The 20,164-nt window shown below is 44.8% G+C and overlaps 1 protein-coding gene and 1 pseudogene across 3 annotated transcripts; both read right to left on the bottom strand.

The window, feature by feature from the left end:
• Window positions 1–428: 428 nt before the first annotated feature.
• On the bottom strand, window positions 429–9,258 carry CDCA4 (cell division cycle associated 4). 3 transcript variants are annotated; one of them, XM_053945562.1, is made up of 4 exons: window positions 9,091–9,258; window positions 8,270–8,414; window positions 5,572–5,652; window positions 429–3,264 (listed from the first exon to the last, which is right to left on the bottom strand). In XM_053945562.1, the coding sequence occupies exons 3-4, from the start codon at window positions 5,608–5,610 to the stop codon at window positions 2,509–2,511; spliced, it is 795 nt and encodes a 264-aa protein (XP_053801537.1). In that variant the 5' UTR covers window positions 5,611–5,652; window positions 8,270–8,414; window positions 9,091–9,258; the 3' UTR covers window positions 429–2,508. The 3 variants fall into 3 exon arrangements, with proteins under 3 accessions (XP_053801537.1, XP_053801535.1, XP_053801536.1); XM_053945560.1 differs by lacking the exon at window positions 8,270–8,414 and having other exon boundaries at window positions 9,091–9,175; XM_053945561.1 differs by lacking the exons at window positions 8,270–8,414; window positions 9,091–9,258 and adding an exon at window positions 3,421–3,698 and having other exon boundaries at window positions 5,572–5,654.
• Window positions 9,259–10,450: 1,192 nt separating this feature from the next.
• On the bottom strand, window positions 10,451–12,504 carry LOC128789207 (SHC SH2 domain-binding protein 1-like; annotated as a pseudogene).
• Window positions 12,505–20,164: the final 7,660 nt, after the last annotated feature.

Below are 20,164 nucleotides of genomic sequence, written 5' to 3'. Positions count from 1 at the left end.
AATACACTCGTGCATTTGACATACACAGTTTAACAGTTATGAACAAGTTATACTGATTCCTATCTGTAACATGTAGACTGATGCACACTAAGGAGGTGGGGAAGAGCATTTTTAAGATATCTTAACATGAAATTGCTCATTTAATGAAAATGGAGGGTGTGGGGCAGAGGGGAACATGCACAATTGCTCAAACCTGTGGGTTTTCAACACAGTTCAGAGCAGTTTTGGAAAGGTTTCCCAGTGAACAGAAGATATTTAGTTATTCCAATCAATGCTGATGCTCCCTTTACAAAACTGAAACTGCCTGGCTCTGTTTTACCCTAATGCATTTGCTCTCCAATTCCATGGCTCACACACAGAAAAGCATCAAGAAAAATCACCTGCAGATTTATAATTTTTGAAAGAATTTCTGATACTACAACAAACACTACCACATAAGCCAGCTTTATTTTTCTGTGAGATACAACAGTTTTTATCTATATTTGGATCCTCCTGAATCAGCATTTATTGCTGCAATACCTATGAGCGATCTCTCAATTCAGACATGTAGCATGGGCTTCTCTGTGTTCCAGCTGTATCCTACAGACTGAACTTTCAAGTGCCTATATGCTATTTTGTCCTTCAGCATGGAGTTATTAATCAAAGTTTAACTACAGCAACTACATGTTACCTTATGCCAAATTTAATAAAAGGAAACATCTTCTAGCTCACTGAAGACTCACAGCAAGTGCGTGGTTTCAGAAGATGGAGCCAATACACATTCAACTGTTGACTTTGTAAAATTTAGCTAAATTATATCTTTCCTCAAAGCAGATTATTCTAGAGCACATAAGCTCAGTGGTCTCTTATTCTTGAAGTGATACTCAAATGTTCTTAACACCCCTTTGGTACCCCCACCTCCAATCCCCACTCCAGGTCTGAGAACCTGCATTCTAGGTCACTCATGGGAAGGCAGAGCCTGTCACACAGAGCAAGGTTCTCTTTTCTTGTTCAGCAACTTGCTTGGCTCAGATCTACAGAAAACCAACACGTTACTGACAGATGTCTTCCCCTGGCACAGCCATGGCCAATACATTCTAGAAACCAATCCATATTTTCCCCCTTCCCTACACCCTGCTAGCTTGGTGCTTTTCCCCAGTAGCAGCTTCTGACGGTAAACATTTGTTATAATAAAATCATAGGCTATACTCAAATTATCCCTTTCCCCCAAAAAAATCTCCTAGGAATAAGCTCAGTTATATACACTCTACGCCGAATGTACTGGAAGAAAAGACCACCATCCATGTTGTATTACATTTTTTGTTATTAAAAAAAGCCAAGAGGAAACCCTTGGTAAGAGTGGAGCATATTAATTATGACAAGACATCATGACATACCAACCAGTGAGACTTAAAGGCCGCTAATAACACTTTTTGTAGTAATTAGTGCAAGATAGTTATCCCATATAAACAAATATTTGATGGTAGACTTCAATGATAAACAATTCACTTGATGACATTTACATATAAATACACATAAATAAAAACCTGCATCATTTAGGTTTGTAGTTAACAAAAAGTATGGTCTGAAATGAATTAAATGTAATTGTGTCTAGCTAGATCAAAGCTCGTCCTATAATGATACTCAAGTATGTGGGGTATGAAAAGCATAAATGTACAATTCTCAATTTAGTAAAGTACTACTCTATAAAACAGAATCATGAAAACAGCTCTTACATTTTAATGCAAAGTATAAAATTGTATATTTACATTTACATACACTTTACTGAACTACATTGGGTAGCTCATGGTAAAAAACATCCCTTTTTGAAAATCTTGCAAAAAATACATCAACTGCAGATATGATCAAAAGTTACTAAGTTAGCAGCTGACATAACATCTGTAGTAAAAAATATATTTTAGGAAAATACCTGGAAAAATCTAAACACCAATAAACACTTTAAAACTATTTTTGAAGTAAAAATTGTAGCAAAACCCAGAAGAAGCTAGCAAGGATAACAAGAACTATTGCATAATGCTCTTTAAGAGCCATGTAGCGACTTAAAACAGAAGCAGCAGGTATGGTAGGAGTTTTGTGGTGTAACAAAGTGGAAACCAGAGGATAACAGGAAACCAGTTATCCAACTTCTCTCTCTGTTTATTACCATTTCTACGGGAGAAGTATGAGAAGATAAGAGAATCCCTCTCCCTGAGGATATCCTCTATCAAAGGCTAAAACAAATTGGTAAAAGGAACCCAATTTCACTAGCCTTGGACCCAAAACGTAGAAACATTTACCGTATGTAGTTACAGTTCAGTGGACAATAAATCAGATTATTACACTACAAGTTGCAGGTTAACTTTAAGAGTTAACAATATTTTGCAATATGAAGTGCTGCCTAATATATGTATCTATATAATATATAGATATCTGTAAAATACTCGTGCAGATTTGATAGAACAAATTGTGGAAATTGCTTTCTCAAGTCTTTTCTCCCATTAACAGATCTTTACCTCCACACAAGGAGATTCAGGATTCAACAAGGATTTCCACAATATGATCAAGGTCATTAAGATCAGATTTACAATTAGAGTTAGAAGCTGTATTTGTTGAAGAAGAAAATGTTTCAAGGCTATCACAGTGTCCCATTTTTGTGTTGCTCATCATGCCAGTTAACATAGTATCAAGATCATAATAAGAATTGTCAACTTCTGAAAACAGATCTTCAACAGAATTAGGACTTTTATTCTCCAGTGTCTCAAATATTTGATCTAAAGATTTTTGAAAGTTTCCTTTATTTTCTTGTGGATTCTCCATTTCCCACACGTTGCTCTGTAGGTTTCTTGGTGCTTGCACTGCAGAGGCTGTTGACATAGTTTCTGAACTTTCTTGTGCCTGATCACTCTCAAAGGCCTTATTGAAAGTACCATAGGCTGGAACATGTTTTCCCTCAGCTTGGTCCCTAGATGAACGACAGAGGATATCTGTTGAAACAAGACGATCCAGGGATGCCTGCCCTGTACTCTGTGTATTTATCATCTGCCAAGTCCCGTCTTGAGTCATTTCCTCTTGGATCTGCCGTACCGTGTTGGCTATAAGTACCGAACGACAAAGGTTGGGTTCGACCAGCATGTGACACAGCTGAAGTTTAACCAAGGACATATCTAAAAGTGACTGCCGCTGGAGATTATAGGAAGGAATAGCTTTAATACCAGCCAGAGTCCCTTCAATATCTTCTTCACCATCAAAACATTTTCTCTTTAATCCTCGCACAAACATTGTGTCCTGTTAAAAAAAACAAACAAATAAAAAAAAAATAATGGACAACATAAACAGCTCAAGAGGGAGGAGGAAAAAAAAGTACTAAAAAAGAGAACAGCGAACTTTAATCTTTTATAAAAAGCAAATTCTTTAAAGATAGAAACATCAGAATTGTCATACCATGTTCTAGAATGGCCAGTGTGGTACAACAGGGGTCAGGAACATGTGGACCGGGTCCCAAAGGCGACATTCGGGAACCAGGGGTGAGCAGGTCCACAAGGCATGGCATCGGAGAGAGGTGGGGGCTCCCAGCTCCTGGCTCCCATTAAGCTCTGCACTTGATGGAAGTCAGGAGCCGCTGCCTCGCACAGAAGCAAACATCTCACCGGCTGTATTTCCCCTACTGGAGAGGCAGTTTCTCCTCGCTCCTCCCGAGTTTCTACTGGCATGCTTAACCTCTGATTTTGGAAATAAAAATACAACCTGGCACACCATCTTTGAAAGATTTGACCCTTCCAGAACATTAATATGCCTAACAGAGTAACATGAAAAAAAAAAAAAAACAAAACCCATGGGCAGTATATGTGAAAAGATTAGCTTATTACAAAGAGAGTAATATCTAGATTTGTTCCATGTAACTTGAGACATTCAGCAGAGGTGCCCAAAGCAGTCCTTCTGGTTCCCTTCCTTAGGTGAGTAAGTGAACCGAGTGATTCCAATAAGAACTGGGCAAGTCCAGTAAGGATAGTCACAGTCATCCTCTGTATGGCCTTCTGTACTCCTTTCCCAGTTGACTGTAAGACAGGAGAATTCCTGTATTTGTAGCTTAGGTTCACCAGCTAAAAATACACAGGGTGCATGCAGGCTTTTCAGTATTCACACCTAAAATCACTTGCTGAATTCTACAAGGGGTACCTCTCACGTACCAGCTCTTCTTCCGAATTGCACTAATTTTGACAACAGTGCCCCATGCAAATATTGCAGCTGGTCCCTTGGAATACAAAGTAACTTTTTTTAAATGCAGTATATATCACTTTAAGTCTTATAAAAATTGGGCTGCAAATGAAAGCTGATACCTGACCTTTAAATTTATGTTTCTTTCTTATTTTTTCTTCTATGTCTTCTGTCCTTAGAATTCCTGTTTGCCCACTATCTGGGGGTTTTTTCCCAAGGTAGTGACCCAAATGAAACAGTTTTTCAACTAAAAGCTGATAAAACCAAAATACTATTGCAGTGTCTTTCTATATAACTACCCATTTTCCTTGATAAGCCCTAAACTCTGGCTTGCTTTTCTAGTTGCTACGGTACATTCCACATATTTTCAACGAATTCTCTCTCAGCTGTTTCAGAGACACTAAAAATCCACCAAAGGGCAACAACACTGTTCCTTTCAAAATACATTATGTGCTTATCTGCTGTGAAAACCTGGGGATAGCACAGTAGCTAGATAAACACTTGGTCTGACTCTGTATAACACTTGTTACATTGCTGTATACATCCATGAAATAACCTTCGTTGGGATTTGCCAACTCTCAAAAGATTTCTTTCCGCTGCAGGTACAAAACTCTTTAGAAATCATAATGTGCAGAGACTACAATACAGAATAAACTTGGTCTTGTAGTCATTTTTCATCTTAAAAGCTATCCATGGATTAACTATGTATTAAATACTTTGGACTTTTCTTCTAAAATTTTATCCTGACACCTAACATATTTGCATTACTCATATTAAATACTCAGTATTGTTGTTGCTCAGTAGTTCCTTTTCCAGATTTTTAGACATTCCTGCAAACTTCCTATCAGAGGATATCCTAGTTAATTTTTCCTACACTTGTATGTACAGTAATTTCTGAACACACTCTTACCCCCGCCCCCCCATGTGAAACAACCTCAAGAAACATCTTTTGGAACTGTTTACAAATCATGTATGATTACATCATCAAACATTAAACACTGTGCAGAGCTTGAAGCTTCTTTTATTTCAACTTACATTCTTGTGAAGAGTAATTAAAACTTCAATTGAATGTTAACCTGGTTTCATATATCTATAATTTGGCATCTATATGCCTTCTAAGGCACACCAACAGAACAGAACACAGGAGAAAACTTGAAAACATCAATACATGACACACACTTGGGCACCTAGAAGCAGAGGAAAAACATTTATCGATTCTTAAAGGTAAACCTTTCACAGCATTCACTTATTTTTTTTTCCTAAAACTTGCTTTCAATTAGTATCTTACATCATAAAGCCAGTTCTTTGGCATCCTGTTCTCCTGACTGCACAGAGTACCAGGTTACGGTTTCATTTAAGAAGCAGAAAGTCACGTACCAGGAATTGTGTTTGATGCAGTCCTTCCTCTTCTCCCATGCTACTGAGCAAGAGTCCATGCAGTAAAAGTGACAGCACCACCTGGCAAGCACAGGGAAGCAGGATGTCAGGCAGGGACAGGAGATGTAGAACAAGACAGTTTTGCTTCAGTATCTCTATCCTGTATGATGTGAGCATCATTCCCAGAACACAAATAGTACTATTAAACCAAATCAACAGTTAGAGCACAGATGGGATTTGGCCAACAATACCTGCAAAATCTACAGCAGGAGGAAAATGTCAGTGTAATTCCAAGTCCTAGGCTATTGCCCTGACCTTTGGACCAGCCCCTCCCTTATGCCTACAGCTTTGTCATTTAAAGAGAAAACAAAAATTTTTCATATGAGCATTAAAGTGTACACAAACAAAAGGTAATGAAAGCAAGTCTTCCTTATTTTTATTACAAAACTATAGTTTTCACCTTTGTTGTACAAACCCGTGTATATCTGTAGCATCTAGAGGAAATGAGGTGGCACAAACACAAAACTGTAACATAGCAAAACATGAGAGAATTTTCCTTTACAGCATAGAAACTTTATGACTAAGATTTGCTTACCAAGATGACAGTAATGAAAGTAATGACAGTACTTAAACTGCTTTAACAATAAAGGCTGAGTTTTAAAAACCCGTTTAAAGCATAAGATTTGAGATCTCAAATACAACTTCACATCACATGCAACAATTCCCTTAACTACTGCAACAAAAAAGAATGCTGTTCCAACAGGCTACAAAAACTTTTATTATAAACTATGGAAAAAATTCAGATACTTTTCTAGACATGTCTGTGCAGTACAAGACAGTTCTGTGTCTGCAACTGAAGTGCATACCTGGAAAAGAAACAAATAAAGAGGATGCACATGGAGATCTGTTCTTATTTTCTGTTTTGTGTAGTAATAAACAATTTTTCAAAGTTGCTTCTCTCAAATGGAGAGGGAAGAAGATGGATGACAAAGGACTTGGGGGTGAGAGTGCAGAAACATGTCTTTCCTCAAGAAGCTGCATACTTGTTAAAATACCACAATGGGAAAAAAAACCCCACCTTTAACATTCTCAAGCCAAAAACTTTTGACTTGATCCCAGATATTGAAACTAAATGATGTTATGTCATGGAAACTGTATTTCAAACAACTCATAGTCTCTTTTTTTTTATGGACTGAGCTCACAGCAACTTTAGAAACAGTGTATTAAGGCATCTGAACTACAACTTCAGTCAGACACCATATCAAGTCAATAAACTATTTCTTATTTCTGGCAACACTTTATGACACTATAAAAGTTCAGAAGATTTTGCTCCCCAGGTACACTTTGAACACATTCTATAAATGAAAAGTGATCTCTTTGAGAGCCTGTGTCTGGTAAATATTTGAATCCCAAAATTTCTACTTTATTGGAGGGTAGGTGACAAGGACTTAAAAAAACATCCAACATCAAACACCTCCCCCGCCTCCCTGCCAAGAACTACAGGTAAAGATGGTGCAGTCATCAGAAAAACAAACTGAAATATTTTCTGAGGCTATTTGGTGTATTTTAGGGGGAGAGGCTGTGGCTGTTTGCCTCCCAAAGTAAGGGACAATACAGGAGGGGACGCTGCTGTTGGTAGAAGAGCCATGTTCACACCCACAAACTAAATGACAGGGGATGCTGGCAGACCAGTCTATTCTGTAATCTATTTATGTACTTCAGAAGGAAGGTTTTCCCATGCAATATAATAATGTGTAAAACCTGCTGCATGTGATTCCAGGTTCTTCCCTAGGTCAATAACCAAACCACATGGACCTCTGTCAGTATAAATTTGAAGAATATGTCCATCACAGCAGTCATTTCTCTGGGTTCTATAAACTGGCATAGATGTGTACCTCAGAAACCAAGTTCTCAGTAAAAGCATATTAACTTCATAGCTATTATCAGATGCAATTAAAACTTTGCAAACAAATAACCTCCCACAGACCTCCCTATATTATCTCCAATAAGCACTCATCTCAAGAGAATTCTAAATTTGAAACTTAATTAAAATCTAAGTATCTTTTGCTATTGATTTATCTATTAACATACTCAAAAAGGCATTAGCCATTGTGTAAAACCTTTTGGTACACCAGAGGAAGACTGCTGCTGCTGCTTCAGAGTCAAGGTGTTCAAAATCCCCTGATAATTTCAAGCAGCACCTTTCTCTATCCAAGAGGCAGCATCTGGACGAGCTGCATCATCTCCTTTCTTCCTCTGCTATCCCAGTGTCATGAGCCCAAACTTTGTGTATTCAACTAAGCTGCTGTTTGAAATAGCTAAGCAGAAAAAATGTTGTCAAGGAGGCAACAGCTAGCTGCACCATAGAGCACTACGGGAAAAGGAGTTTTGTGGGTTGTTTCACTTTTTAAAAGAAATAATAGCATAGCATTATGTAATTCATTACAAGTTTTGCTTTTAGGATCAACAGAGTCTGTTTAACAAAAAAGGTGCTTGAAATTTGATTCAATTCTTATTAGAGCATCAACTTAAGACATTCCAAGTTCACACGCAATTCAGACTCATATAGTGATATGCTGCCAAAGAGATAGTTAAGTACTTTAGGGAAAAAAAAAGCCGCTTCCCACTAACTGGGGTAACAGAGAAGATAGGGAATTTCAGCAGTGCTTATCTTTAAGAGAAAGCAGACAAGACGTACCCAGGCCAGTGCTGGAGGTTCAGTGAAGCACAGTGCTGCTTTTTGTACAGCCGTAAGTACAGTGATGATGGTTGAAGGGGAAGGCAAGAAGGGGCCGTATCTCCCCTCTACCACTCTAATCCTCTCCACTCCAACACTGGCTTTTCTAAGAACCGTGGGAAGAAACCAAAGCTCTGTGTAACGGTGGAGAAAAAGACGGAAAGAGAGCTACTCCTCCTCTTTAGCCACGCACGTGTGCCCGTATGGTGCTGTCGAGGTATAAGGTGGGATGCAGACACAGCAGAGGGACGGTAAGGCCAGAAGCATCGCTATTCACACTGGAACAAAGGCCCCTATGAAGCACTGGGGTCTGCCCACCCCCGGGGCGTAGGGGGCTGGCAGGCACCTCCCTGGCACTCGAGAGATTTGCGAAGGGGTTCCAGCACACGGGGAAGGGCAGGCTGAGCAGATGGGGCAGGAGCTCGTAGAAACACAGGCGGAGGCCGGGAGCGCTGAGCGGGGGGAGCCCGCAGAGCCGGGGGGAGAGGCGGGACCGGGGCGGGGAGCGAGGGGGAGCTCCCCGCCAGTGGGAGGGCAACGGAGTGCCCGGGAGAGGCGCGGACGATGAGGGAGCGGGGCTGCGCAAGGGACCGAGAGGAGGAGAAGTGCAGAACGGGCCCCCTGTCCCGCCCGCCCCGGCCCCCTCAGCGCTCCCGGCGGTTACTCATCGCCCCGCGCTCTCGCCGCCATTTTGAATCGATCCCGTCCCTTCCACGGGTTCCGCCGGCACCGGCTTCCCGCGGATCCGACCCAGCCCAGCCCGACCCAGCCACCGTACTCACCGCCTTGCCACTGCTGTCGCCGGCGCACGCCCGCACAGGAACTCCCGCTCGCCTCCCGCCTCACCGTCCGCTCCGCGCCTGAGGGACGGGCGGGGCCAAGCGGCCCCGCCTCCCCCCGCCCGCCATCTTATTGTCAAAGCCCACAAAGGGACCAGCGTCCGCCGGGGGCGGGCCTTCCCCGGAGGCCACGCCTACCGGGGAGCGGCGGCGCCTGCTATTGGCTGCTGCTAAGCGTTGCAGGCGCCACTCGCCGCTGCGATTGGCTACAAAGCCCGCATGTCCCGCCCCCGGGCTCCGCCCCTGAAGGCGGTAGGGTTGCCATGGCAGCCGGGCCCTTCCCCTCGGCCGTGAGAGGCTGAGGGAGGCGGGGGCGGGGGCGAGGCGGGGCCGCCCCGATTTCAAATCGCAGCCAAGGCCCCGCGGTGCGTCTGGGCTCCCGGCCACGGGCTCCGGCGGGAACAGGTTCAGACCTGGCCGTGCTGCAGCCCGCGGGGAGCCCTGGCGGGGGAGGGGAGAGGGAGCGGGAGCGTTGGCCGCTCCGGTCCGGGCGCTCCCCGCCGTCAGGCGCTACTTCCCTCAGGGTCGGGGAGCCCCAGGGACTGCGCCCCGCAGGGGTGACAAGGAGGCCTCAGCACTCCATTAGCAAGGCCTGTGGCATTTCCTGTTCGGGCCCGGCTGCCCAGCCCCAGGTCTCACAGTCGGAGCCAGGAACCCGCGTGCTGGGGGCGGGGGTGATGTCTCGCACCCCGCAGGCAGCCGCTGTCTGAACCCGAGTCAGCAGTGAGTGCCCAGGTGGGTGAGAAGGCCAGTGGCATTCTGGCCTCTGTAAGGAATAGTGTGGCCAGCAGGACCAGGGAAGTGATCGTCCCCCTTTGCTGGGCAGACCTTGAATACTGTGCCCTGTTCTGGGCCCCTCAATTCAGGAGGACTATTAAGGTGGCTGGAGTGTGTCCAGAGAAGAGACCAGAGCTGGTGAAGGGTCTGGAGCACAAGTTTTATGAGAAACAGCTGAGGCAGTTTATGGGTGTTAATCCTGGAGAAGGGGAGGCTCAGGGGAGACCTTATCACTCCAATTTTCCGACAGGAGGCTGCAGCCAGGTGGGGGTCGAGCTCTGCTCCCAGGGAACAAGTGACGGGACAAGGGAGAACATAGCCTTAAGCTGTGCTATTGGGAGTTTAGGCTGAACATAAGGAAGAATTTCCTCACAGAAAAGGTGATTAGGCACTGGAATGGGCTGCCAAGGGAGGTGGTGTAGTCACCGTCCCTGGAGGTGCTGAAGGAAGAGTGGAGGTGCTGAAGGAAGAGTGGACGTGGCACTTAGTGCCATGGTCTAGCTGAGAACGTCCTCTTTGACAGGTTGGACTCGATGATCTCAGAAGTCTTTTCCAACCTAACTGATTCTGTCCTGAAGCTGCCGCTGCCCTGCTCAGTGAAGCCCCCGCCCCGAATCTTGCCGCTGTGACCCCAGCCCGATGTAGCTGCACATCTGCAACCACTTAGGCCGCCCCAGCGTGTCTCGGTCGCTCTCCCGGCCGAGCAGCTACGTGCCGGCGGCTCCGGAGCAGCCCGGGGGAAGGAGGGGCGGCTGGCCCGGGCTGCCGGAGCGCCGCAGAGGCGGCAGCTGCTGCCTCCCGCCCCCAGGGCGCGGCGGGACGGGGAGGGGAAGGAACTGGAGAAAGGGTGGGATAGGCAGCCGGAGCTGGAGGATCGGCGAAGCTTGCGACTAAGGTTCTTGTAGGAGAGGCTGGGAAACAGCGGAGCTGTGGTGTCATACAGTAAAGCAGGAAGAAATAACATTTCCATAGCAAAACAAGATCTGCTTCTGGGACAAGACTCAGTCATCTCTTGTCACTTCGTCTGGCTCTTTGTAGAAGTAGCCCCAAGTTCATTTGCAATTTCGTAGTTGGCTTCAGTTTGCTCAGAAATGTCAGCTCTCTCCTGAAGCTGTGCATTCAGGCAATTGTTCGTGCCTGAAGTCTGTACACAGGCTGGTCATCCCCAACTGGGTGGGCTGTGTTCCCTTTTGTTCTGGCTGCTGAAGCATCCTTTACATCAGAGACCATCATTGATCTGACCTGGACTACACTATATCCTTTATTATTATGGATCACATTACTGACCATGGTTGCCTTGGGAATGTCATAATACTCATCTAAGAAGATGTAAGTATTCCCTCCTTGCAGCAGTACATACCATTGCTCAACACCGTGCATGCACTACCTGAATATATTTCCACACCAGCACCCTTGGCATCACACAGATCTGAGCTTTTCATTAATAGCTTGGCTGATGTCTGCAGTATTATGCCTCTGGTTTCATGATGTAACACACAATTCTCCAGGGTGGTTTTCCCATGATGGATATTTAAAACTCCGTTCACAACTTCGTGTAGCACTCACCTCAAACTGGAGAGCCTTATGTTGGATTCTGTACAGTCAAGAAAGATGTCTCCTTTCTTTTGTTTATTTTACCACAATATAAAAGGCATAGGCTTTGAGTTCAACTGAATCAGCACTGCAGAGCAGGCACTCTAGAACACAGTGACCAGGACAGATGATGACTGTGTCTGCTTCATAACAGGCATTTACAGCTGTCAGTGGATTACAGTGAAACTGTATTTCTTTTCTAGGTCTTTACCACAATCGGCTACAAGCCCAGAATCACACCATGTTCTCAGATGTCAGAATGCAGCCTCAGTCAAGGCTCAACACATCACACAAAGTAATCCAAGTTATCCTCCTCCTTCTCCCTGTCCCAGTCCTCCAGATGCACTGGTAGAAGAGCCTGACACGCTCTACAGCTTGTGCTGTCTGGTAAAACTCTCCTGACTCATCCCACAAACCCACAGCTCCCACACTGGTACCTGGTAGTCTTTGATGTCAATGACTGCCAGATTCCAATTCTGGGGGAGCATCGTGGGGGACGGCATCCCCAGCTGGAGAGAGCTCATATCTTCGATGACATTGTATATTTTTCGGAGGTTGTGGAGGAGCTGCCATTTCTCTTTGCTTGGTTTTTTTATTACAAAGACTAGAAAATTCCACGGACTTGTGGTCTCCACGATGTTACCTTTGGCCAGCTCTTCCACGAGCTCCTCGAGTGCCTTTAATTTCTGTTTGTTGAACGGCCACTGCTCTACCCATACTGAGACATCGATCTTCCAATTCAGTTTTTGGGAAGGGTGCTCTTCAGTGGCCACCGCCTAAAAAACCTGGGGGATCTTAGGGATGTCAATTTTGGCCCCCCACTGGGCCATGAGGTCTCTTCCCCACTGGGGTTCCATGTAATCCAAAACAAATGGGTGTATTGAGGCCAATTGCCTCAATTTGTATCTGGCCCCTTAATTTGTATGACACTCTTAGATTGTTTGGCCAATTGAATGCCCCCTGTACCTTGGACACGTCCGTCTGCATTCTGCAATTCCCAATGTGACGGCCACTCCCGCGAGGGAACGATCGTCACATCTGCCCCTGTATCTAAAAGTCCCTGCATAAACTTGTGTTCCCTGCCCTGATGGAGTCCACATGTAATTTTTGGTTTGTTTTCTCCCAGTACCTGGGCCCAGCAAACAGTTGGGTGGGATTTCTGTTTAAGATTGCTGGCTTGTTCTTGGTCCCAGGGTGGCTTAGGAACCGGTATGGCCTGAGCGATTGTTTGGCCCTTTGGGAGAAATACAGGCGGGCGGACACAATATAGTGAAAGGACAAATTGCCCTGGATCAGATGTTACTAGACCGGGGACAATGTTGATATCTTGGGGTGTGAACTTTGTGTCCCCGATGACGACATACTTACATCTGACATTGTTCCATGTACCTGGCTCCTCCGAGGAAACCTTGATGAAATGGTAATGCGTGTCCTTCAGATGTAATGGTTCCACCAACTGGAGTCTGAAAGGTGTAAAGTGAGAGTTGGTTGTCAGAAGGGGTCTAGTATGTGTCAGGTCGTATTTAGTTAAAGTCAAGTCTGGTAATTTCATGGAACAGATCGATGGGCTGCCTCCTGTGAACGTCTGCTGTTGGTTCTCCCTAATGTTGAACTTGAGCCCACCCTGTTTGTATCATGGTGCAGGGAGGGACTGCGCTCTTTAATTAGTTTTTGGCTGATGGCCCTGCTTCTGCCTCTTCTTAAACTGTATAAATTGTTCCCTCAGGGGACAATTGGGCATCCAGTGCCCCAGTTCCCCACACAGATGACACAACTTGTCCGCCAACAATGGGCTCTGGGAAGGCCTTGAGGGACGAGAAGTCACTGCTGGTGGTTTCGAAGCTGGAGTAGCCTTTGCGGCTGCGATCCTTCTATGGTGTCTCAGTCCTTTGTTGGGTTCCTCTGCTCTGATGATGACCTTTTTTGCACAAACTTCAAGCATTTCTTGTAGGGTTGGTGGAGGGTCCATTGGCAGGCTGAGGATTGCAGCTTTGCACGAGGAGTTGGCATTCGTTGCCGCAATAATCTTTTAAAATCTCCTGCCTGATTTCCTCCCCCTGAACCTGAAGATCCACAGCTCTATGGAGCCTCTCTACAAAACTCAAAAAAGACTCATAGGAAGACTGGTTTATTTTTAAGTAGCTTTGGACTGGAGCCTCAGGACGCAGTGTAAGAAATGCCTTTTCCCCTGCTTTCGTGCTCTCATGAAGGACCTCCCTTGGAATCCCTTGCGCTTGCTTTGATTGCTCAGCCCACTCCCCCTCCCCACATAGATGGTCAACAGAAAGTATGAGGCCTTTGCTATCTGTGGAGGTGGTAGGACTGGCCCAAAGTGCAGGGAGTGCTTTTTGCACCTCTTTCTTCCATGCCACCTCTCACAGAAGAAATTTGGTGCGTGACAGCAAGCAAGAAAAGAGTTGCTGGAGGTTGGCAGGGGTGAGCTCTGAGGATGAGAGGGTTGCCCTGAGGAGTCCCTGAAAGCATTCATTTTCCCAAGTGAATTCCCTCTGTGCTTTGCACAACTCCTTTGTTGTCTGGTAGGATAGAGGGATCCACTGGGCCCGCACACCTCCCTCTTGCTGGGGTGTGTAGGTGACTGGTGTGGCAGATATAACAGGGCCTGATTCCCGGTAACCTCTGCTCCCAGATTCCTCCCCCCAGGAACCACCACCGTGGGAACTGGTAGAAGAGCCTGACACTCTCTACAGCTTGTGCTGTCTTGTAAAACTCTCCTGACTCATCACACAACCCACAGCTCCTACACTGGGACCTGGTGTCCCTTAAGCTTCAAGAAGCTTCTGCTTTCAGTGCTGAGCACTCCGTATCAGCCACCCCAACAAGAACCTCAAACACATTTGTACGCCAGATTTCCTGCTATCCACATGGTGCAAAGACTTTGTCCAGGTACTCAGCTGTGAATTGTGTCACCTCCAAAGTTTTGCAATATTAAGGAAGAATTTGGACCTTAAATTCTGAGCCAGAGTCAGTTTCTTTCAGCTTGAGGTGGTGCCTCTGGAGACTGATCCCAAACAAAGAAATCCCTGGGCCTTTATATCCACACAGTCTGTGCACCTGATCTTCCTGTGCCCAATGCTGGTTTATGGTCTGGAGTCTTGTAACGCCTCATGGAATTCTTTCTCCATGTCCTGGGGCCTTTCAGGATCTCAACTCTTATCTGAAGATACCCAGTCTTTCTCTGTTTACTCCCCTGCTTAGCTCTCCATGCTGACAAAGTTCAAAGTTCCCTGACACCAAGTTTTGAGCAGGACCCACTCATGCTAAACTGTCAGCAAGTTACAATAAAACTTAACCCTAGACAATTAATTTCTAACATTGTAATCCCCAACATGCAGTCAGCCAAGATGTAATCCTGGTAATCTCTAAATTGCTCATGAAACAAAAGATGGTCAGTGTGAAAAATATCTGGAAAAAGTACATTCCCGCTGGGCACAGTCTTTCCTAAAGCAGTGCCTGGTTTGTCACTCCAGGAGCCATCACTCCACACATTCAGCATATTCCTGGAGCAGATAGATCTCGGCTCTGCCACCTCGGCTGCTCCTGCAGGCCACCACCTCCCACAGCTGTCGCAGCAGGGCCTGACCCTCCTCCCACGCCCCTCGGCAGCCCCAGCTCAGCAGGAATTCAAATGGGTATTCCCACAACAAATCCTGCAAGAACCTTTGAGCCTCAGTGGAGGCCCCTTTTGAGGCAGTGTGGGGGCTGTTCTCTGAAGGATCACAGATCGGAGAGTTCATTTGCATTGCTCTTTCTAGTGACAGCATCATCTATATAGAGTAAGGTACTTAAGTCCCCTCTCAGTATCCTTTTTTTCTTTTTTTTTTTTTTCTGTGTAGCTACAGTGAGAGGATCACAACATTTTTGTTTATGTTTTTCTTCCCCCCAGTAACCTCTCTAGTGAAACCGGAGGATGTCTTACGGCTTAAGAACTACATCATCTAAGTTTCTGACTAAACCAGTGAAAGAAAAATTGTGAAAGATTCTCCAGCTTCTTTAAAAATCTGAGAAACTAGTGATGTCTCCTCATTTGTTTATTCTTAGCAGAAAGCAACTCTCACATCTCACATGTATGAGAAACAAAACTTGAAAAGTCAAAATGGAAAAATCTGGACAGATCTTTGCAAAACAATGCAGCCTGAAGTATTTACTAGAGGGCTGGAAAGAGCTGTCTGCAAAACTACCTGACAGGGGAAATTGAGATGAAGAAAGTAACTACATACAAAGAAAAGGAAAAAAGTGAGGGAATAATTGGCCAGATCATCAGGAGAGCGACTATTACTTCTAACACCAATCACTTTTATTTTTTCCCCACATAGTCCTACTACAATACATCTTTCACAGTTCTAATTCTTTAAAATATCTAGTCTTTTTACAAGACCATATTCTAAAACTTGTTGAAACTTGTTTGTAGTTCAATCTCTCTTAACAATATAATCTCTATTTTATAGCTGTTCTAAATCAACACACCTTCTCTCAATGTTTATATATACGAATGTACAAGGTTTTGTGAAATTTCTATCAAGTTTTAAGAATTCTTTACAGATCCATTTCTCAGAAGAGCATATACCCAAAGCTTCTAGACAATTGGAAGGCATTGCACCTAGTAGGACACTGCAGAGCAGCCTGCCTGCTGAGGAAATGAGTAACATGGGTGACAGGGAAAATGGTGCAAATCAGCTCAGCAGGTCTCTCCTGGGAAGCCAGGTCACCACTGACATGCAGCAAGATCTCCAGAGCGAGTGGAAGTTCTGAAGGGATTTAAAAGCACTGGCAGCCTGTATAAAATATGAATGGGATGCTCTCTTTGTCTGAAACAGGAGGCACCAGAGCTGGTGTAACAGGAGCAGGTATTGCCTCGATCTTTCCAAGCAGGTCCGAGGTGTAGGTCAATCTTTAGCACATGGAGGGAATGATTTGAGCTGCAGCCCCAGCCTCCGAGCAGGAGGGCCGGGTCGAGCGAAGCTGCTGCCTTCAGCTCCCTTCCCTTGGCTGGGCAGCGGATGCCTCGTGCTCGGTGGAAGGACGGGCTTGGCTTCAGTCCCTGAGAGCTGCGTGCGCTCCAGCCGTGCCGCTTCCCCGAGCGGAGCATCCGCGGCTGCGGGAGCTGAGCCGGCAGCCAGCTCCGGCTCTCCCCATCCCGCAGCCCGCCTGCTCCGCCGGGAGCCCGGCCCGCCTCTTCCTCCGGCGGTGGCTGGTACCGGCTGGTGTGACCTGCGTGCCATGGGCGCTGGAAAGCAGCCACTGCTCCCTCCCGCCCAGCCCCCTTCCTTCCCGTCTGGAGCAAGCCTGTGCTGGGCTGTGCTTGATGCCTCGGGAGCTTTGCTGCTCCTTTCTCAAAGCTGCTCAGCCCCCTGCTGAGCTGGCCAGTCTTTCACACATGGGCTGTGACGGGAAGGCTGTTTAGAGCTGGATAATGTTTATAAAACCGCAGAAATTAATAGAAACGCAATGTCCAGGAGCAGGGCTGACACTACCCTTTTAAAATACAAAAAAAAAAAAAAAAAAAACAAACCCAAACCTAACAAAACCAGACATGACTCAGCCCTGAACTGGAAGCTGTGAGCTGTCGCCAGTGCAGTGCTGTGCTCTGGCTAGCGACTCTTTTTGAGAGACAAGGTGTGTTAGCTCAAGCTCTTGTGCATTACCAGCACAACTGCCTGTGGTTTGGAAGAATTTTTTGGCTGTGATCCCACTGGTTCAGAACGGGGACAGAGCTTGCTTGCCTCTGCCTGCTAAAGACAACGTGGACTTGTTCTGAGTCTGTATTGTTTCTCTCATAATTACTGTTTGATTAAAGCATTTAAGATATGTTTGTCTTTTTAATTTCGCTCTAGAGTAGGGCAGGAGGCCCACTCCTAGTACACATAGTTTCCTTTAAGCCCAACCTGGCAAATTCTGATTACTTCTGAGATAGGCAGCATAATGAATCAGTCCTGAGTGCTTCTGCAGACAAGCACATTCCTGCAGCAGAGCTCCCCTAAAAAATCCAGAGGCAGATGGAAAAACAGCTATGGAGTAATTAAATGTGGCTGTTCCTCAAGAAACAAGCCTGTAGTAGCAGCTCAGCTGGGCCCCATAAGCCAGGTACAGGATAAAACTTCACTGCGTTCAGTCTGCAGCCACAGAGCACTGAATGTAAGAGAAAGTGGTTTTGGGTGGTTGCAGTGTGTTAATGCGTGGATCACCAAAGGTGGCTGGAAGTTCTGCTCAGCCTTCAGTGAGGGTAGGCTTCTCCTTCACTGCTCTGAGCCTGGATGTTACTCCTACCTGTAGGAGGGGTTAAACAAAGAGCAGTGGGCCACTGGTGCCTGTAAAACAAACCAAAGGTTTGTCGTAAGCGAGTGAACATTTGTGGGCTAACTGTAGCTTGATGTTGAATTATAATGATGCTGGCATCAAATGTTAGTAGCTTACAAAATGAGAATAGCACAGTCAGAGCACTCATCACCCCAGCTAATCCACGCAGCAGCTAATACATGTCTGAATATGGCAGTGTTGGCTCAGCTGGGGGTTTGAAAAACTGAGCAGTGGTGGTAGGCAGGTGATGGGAGGGGTGTGTGGCTGTCAACACAACAATGGCAAAGCATTCTGTTCTTAGGCACAAATCTGTCTGCCTCAGGCCACCAGCCTCAGGCCTTGGGTTTTATGGCTGTGGGTATCTGATCTGTCTACCATGAGGCCGTGGGGATTAGGAGTGACATGAGCCAAGAAATGAATTCTTTGTAAGAATTTGTACAGACTAAGATACCCTGTGAGCTAAAAGCAGCCCTGCTGTTTTTACCCAAGCCAGCTAGTGGCTTTATGGAACCAATAATAAATTACTAAGGAGAGTTATTAGTATGTTTTGATTGTAGGAAATAGAGTGAAAACAGGACACAGGGAAGCACTTAGGCTTGCACTTAGCTTAAGAGCACTTAACTCTCTTGCTAACTAAGAGAGTTAGTTGCAGGCTAACTCTCTTAGCCTGCCTGGCTAAAGTGGTTTGGTCGGAGTTAAAAGACCCCTCACAGGCCCTCATTGTTGAAGTTAGTGACCATGAGTTTCCTCTTACAGTGGAAAGACACTGAAAGAAAGAATGCCCTCATTACAGTATTTATTTAATCTCTTCAACCAGGATGATGTGACAAAATAAAAGTAAAAAGCAGTGTTTTCAACAAGATCTACAGTTGCCAGCCAATTCAGAGAATGTGTTCTCCAAAGCAGATGAAAAGTGTATTGTAGTGGACATTGGCAGGAGGAACAAAGCCCAGATGATACCAAGTTAATGACAATAGGAACCTCTAATGACAAAGCACCATGCACTGGACCAAACAGCAAAAGTCTCCAAATGTTGCACCAGCAGTCAGCAGAGATGGATTTTAAAGTGCTGAATGTTTGGGATTTTATTTTAAGGTAGCTCATTGTGATAGTTCAGGTTTATGTTTGTGAGGGACAAGATTGTTTTGTTGTTGCAAAAGTGCTGCCTTAGAAAGGATTTTTAATAACTAGAAAAACACATCTACTTCTTAATAGGGATTTTTTTAAATGTACATTTTGGATAATTTAGAGCCATGTTATCCGGTGCTGCTTAAAATATGTGTTCTGTATCTAAGCATAAATACCATAGGCTATGACAGTTGCTATAGCAACTAAGCATCTACTATTAAATAGCACCCACAGGCTGAAAAACCATGTGCAGCCTGTCAGTACACAAGGTATTCCTTTCTTTTCAGCCAACTAAGAACAGTATTTTCATCTCAGGAGCTAGTCTGATGAATGAGTTTGTGCTGGTCATGTGAAGATCTTTTCTCTCCCATCATCTCTACCTTCCTTTGAAACAGCAGATACTGTAAGAACAAAATAGCCTGGAGTGGTTGCAGGCTGAAGAAGTTAATGAATAATTCCTTTTTTCGTATATTTTTGAACATACATTAGAGTGTGGCTTTCAAATCTTTTAGTCCAGATTTGAGCTTGCACCTTTGCTGTTCTGCATCTTTTGATATTACATTGTTTTGCTCTTGAAACCAGCCTTTCAGGAGGCACCGTGCTGTTCCTACAAGCCGTGTCCTTGAAAATTACAATATCAGTGGGAAACTAATTTCTGCAGTCATGGCAGACTGGAGAGTTATAATTCAAAAGCACAGATAAAACTAACAAAACTTTTAGGAATATGTGGTGTAGTTATTTATTTTAAAGCTTACCTTAAAGTTGGTAAGCATTTGGACCACAAAATCTATGGGGGGGAAGTAGAAAAATAAGAACACTGAGTTTCATATGTAATAATTGTGGTAGTTGAGACTTTGGTAACAAGATGTTGACAGCATTAGTTGTTTTACATTTTCCAAAGCAGAAATGTGATTTTCTTTAGACCCATCATAAATTACAAGGAGAATAAAATTAAGCATCAGTAACAGAAATATGCTGGTTATAGAAATGAATGCTTTATCTGCAAATTGAAATGACCATCTATGAGCCTTGAAGAGTAGAAAGCGGCTGTGATGGCTTATTTGAGTGTTTGGATTGTTTCCAAATTTTATTTGGGAATCTGATGAATCAATACATTAAAAGGAAAATGTACTGTAGCCACAAATTATTGCTGATGTTGATTTGCTGGTGGCTTAGCAGAATTCCATAGTCTGTAAAAATACAA

This window comes from Vidua chalybeata, chromosome 6 (assembly GCF_026979565.1).
Source record: "Vidua chalybeata isolate OUT-0048 chromosome 6, bVidCha1 merged haplotype, whole genome shotgun sequence".
Classification (NCBI taxonomy): domain Eukaryota; kingdom Metazoa; phylum Chordata; class Aves; order Passeriformes; family Viduidae; genus Vidua; species Vidua chalybeata.
Note: the sequence above shows the minus strand (reverse complement) of the source record. Positions and strands in the feature narration are given on the sequence as shown.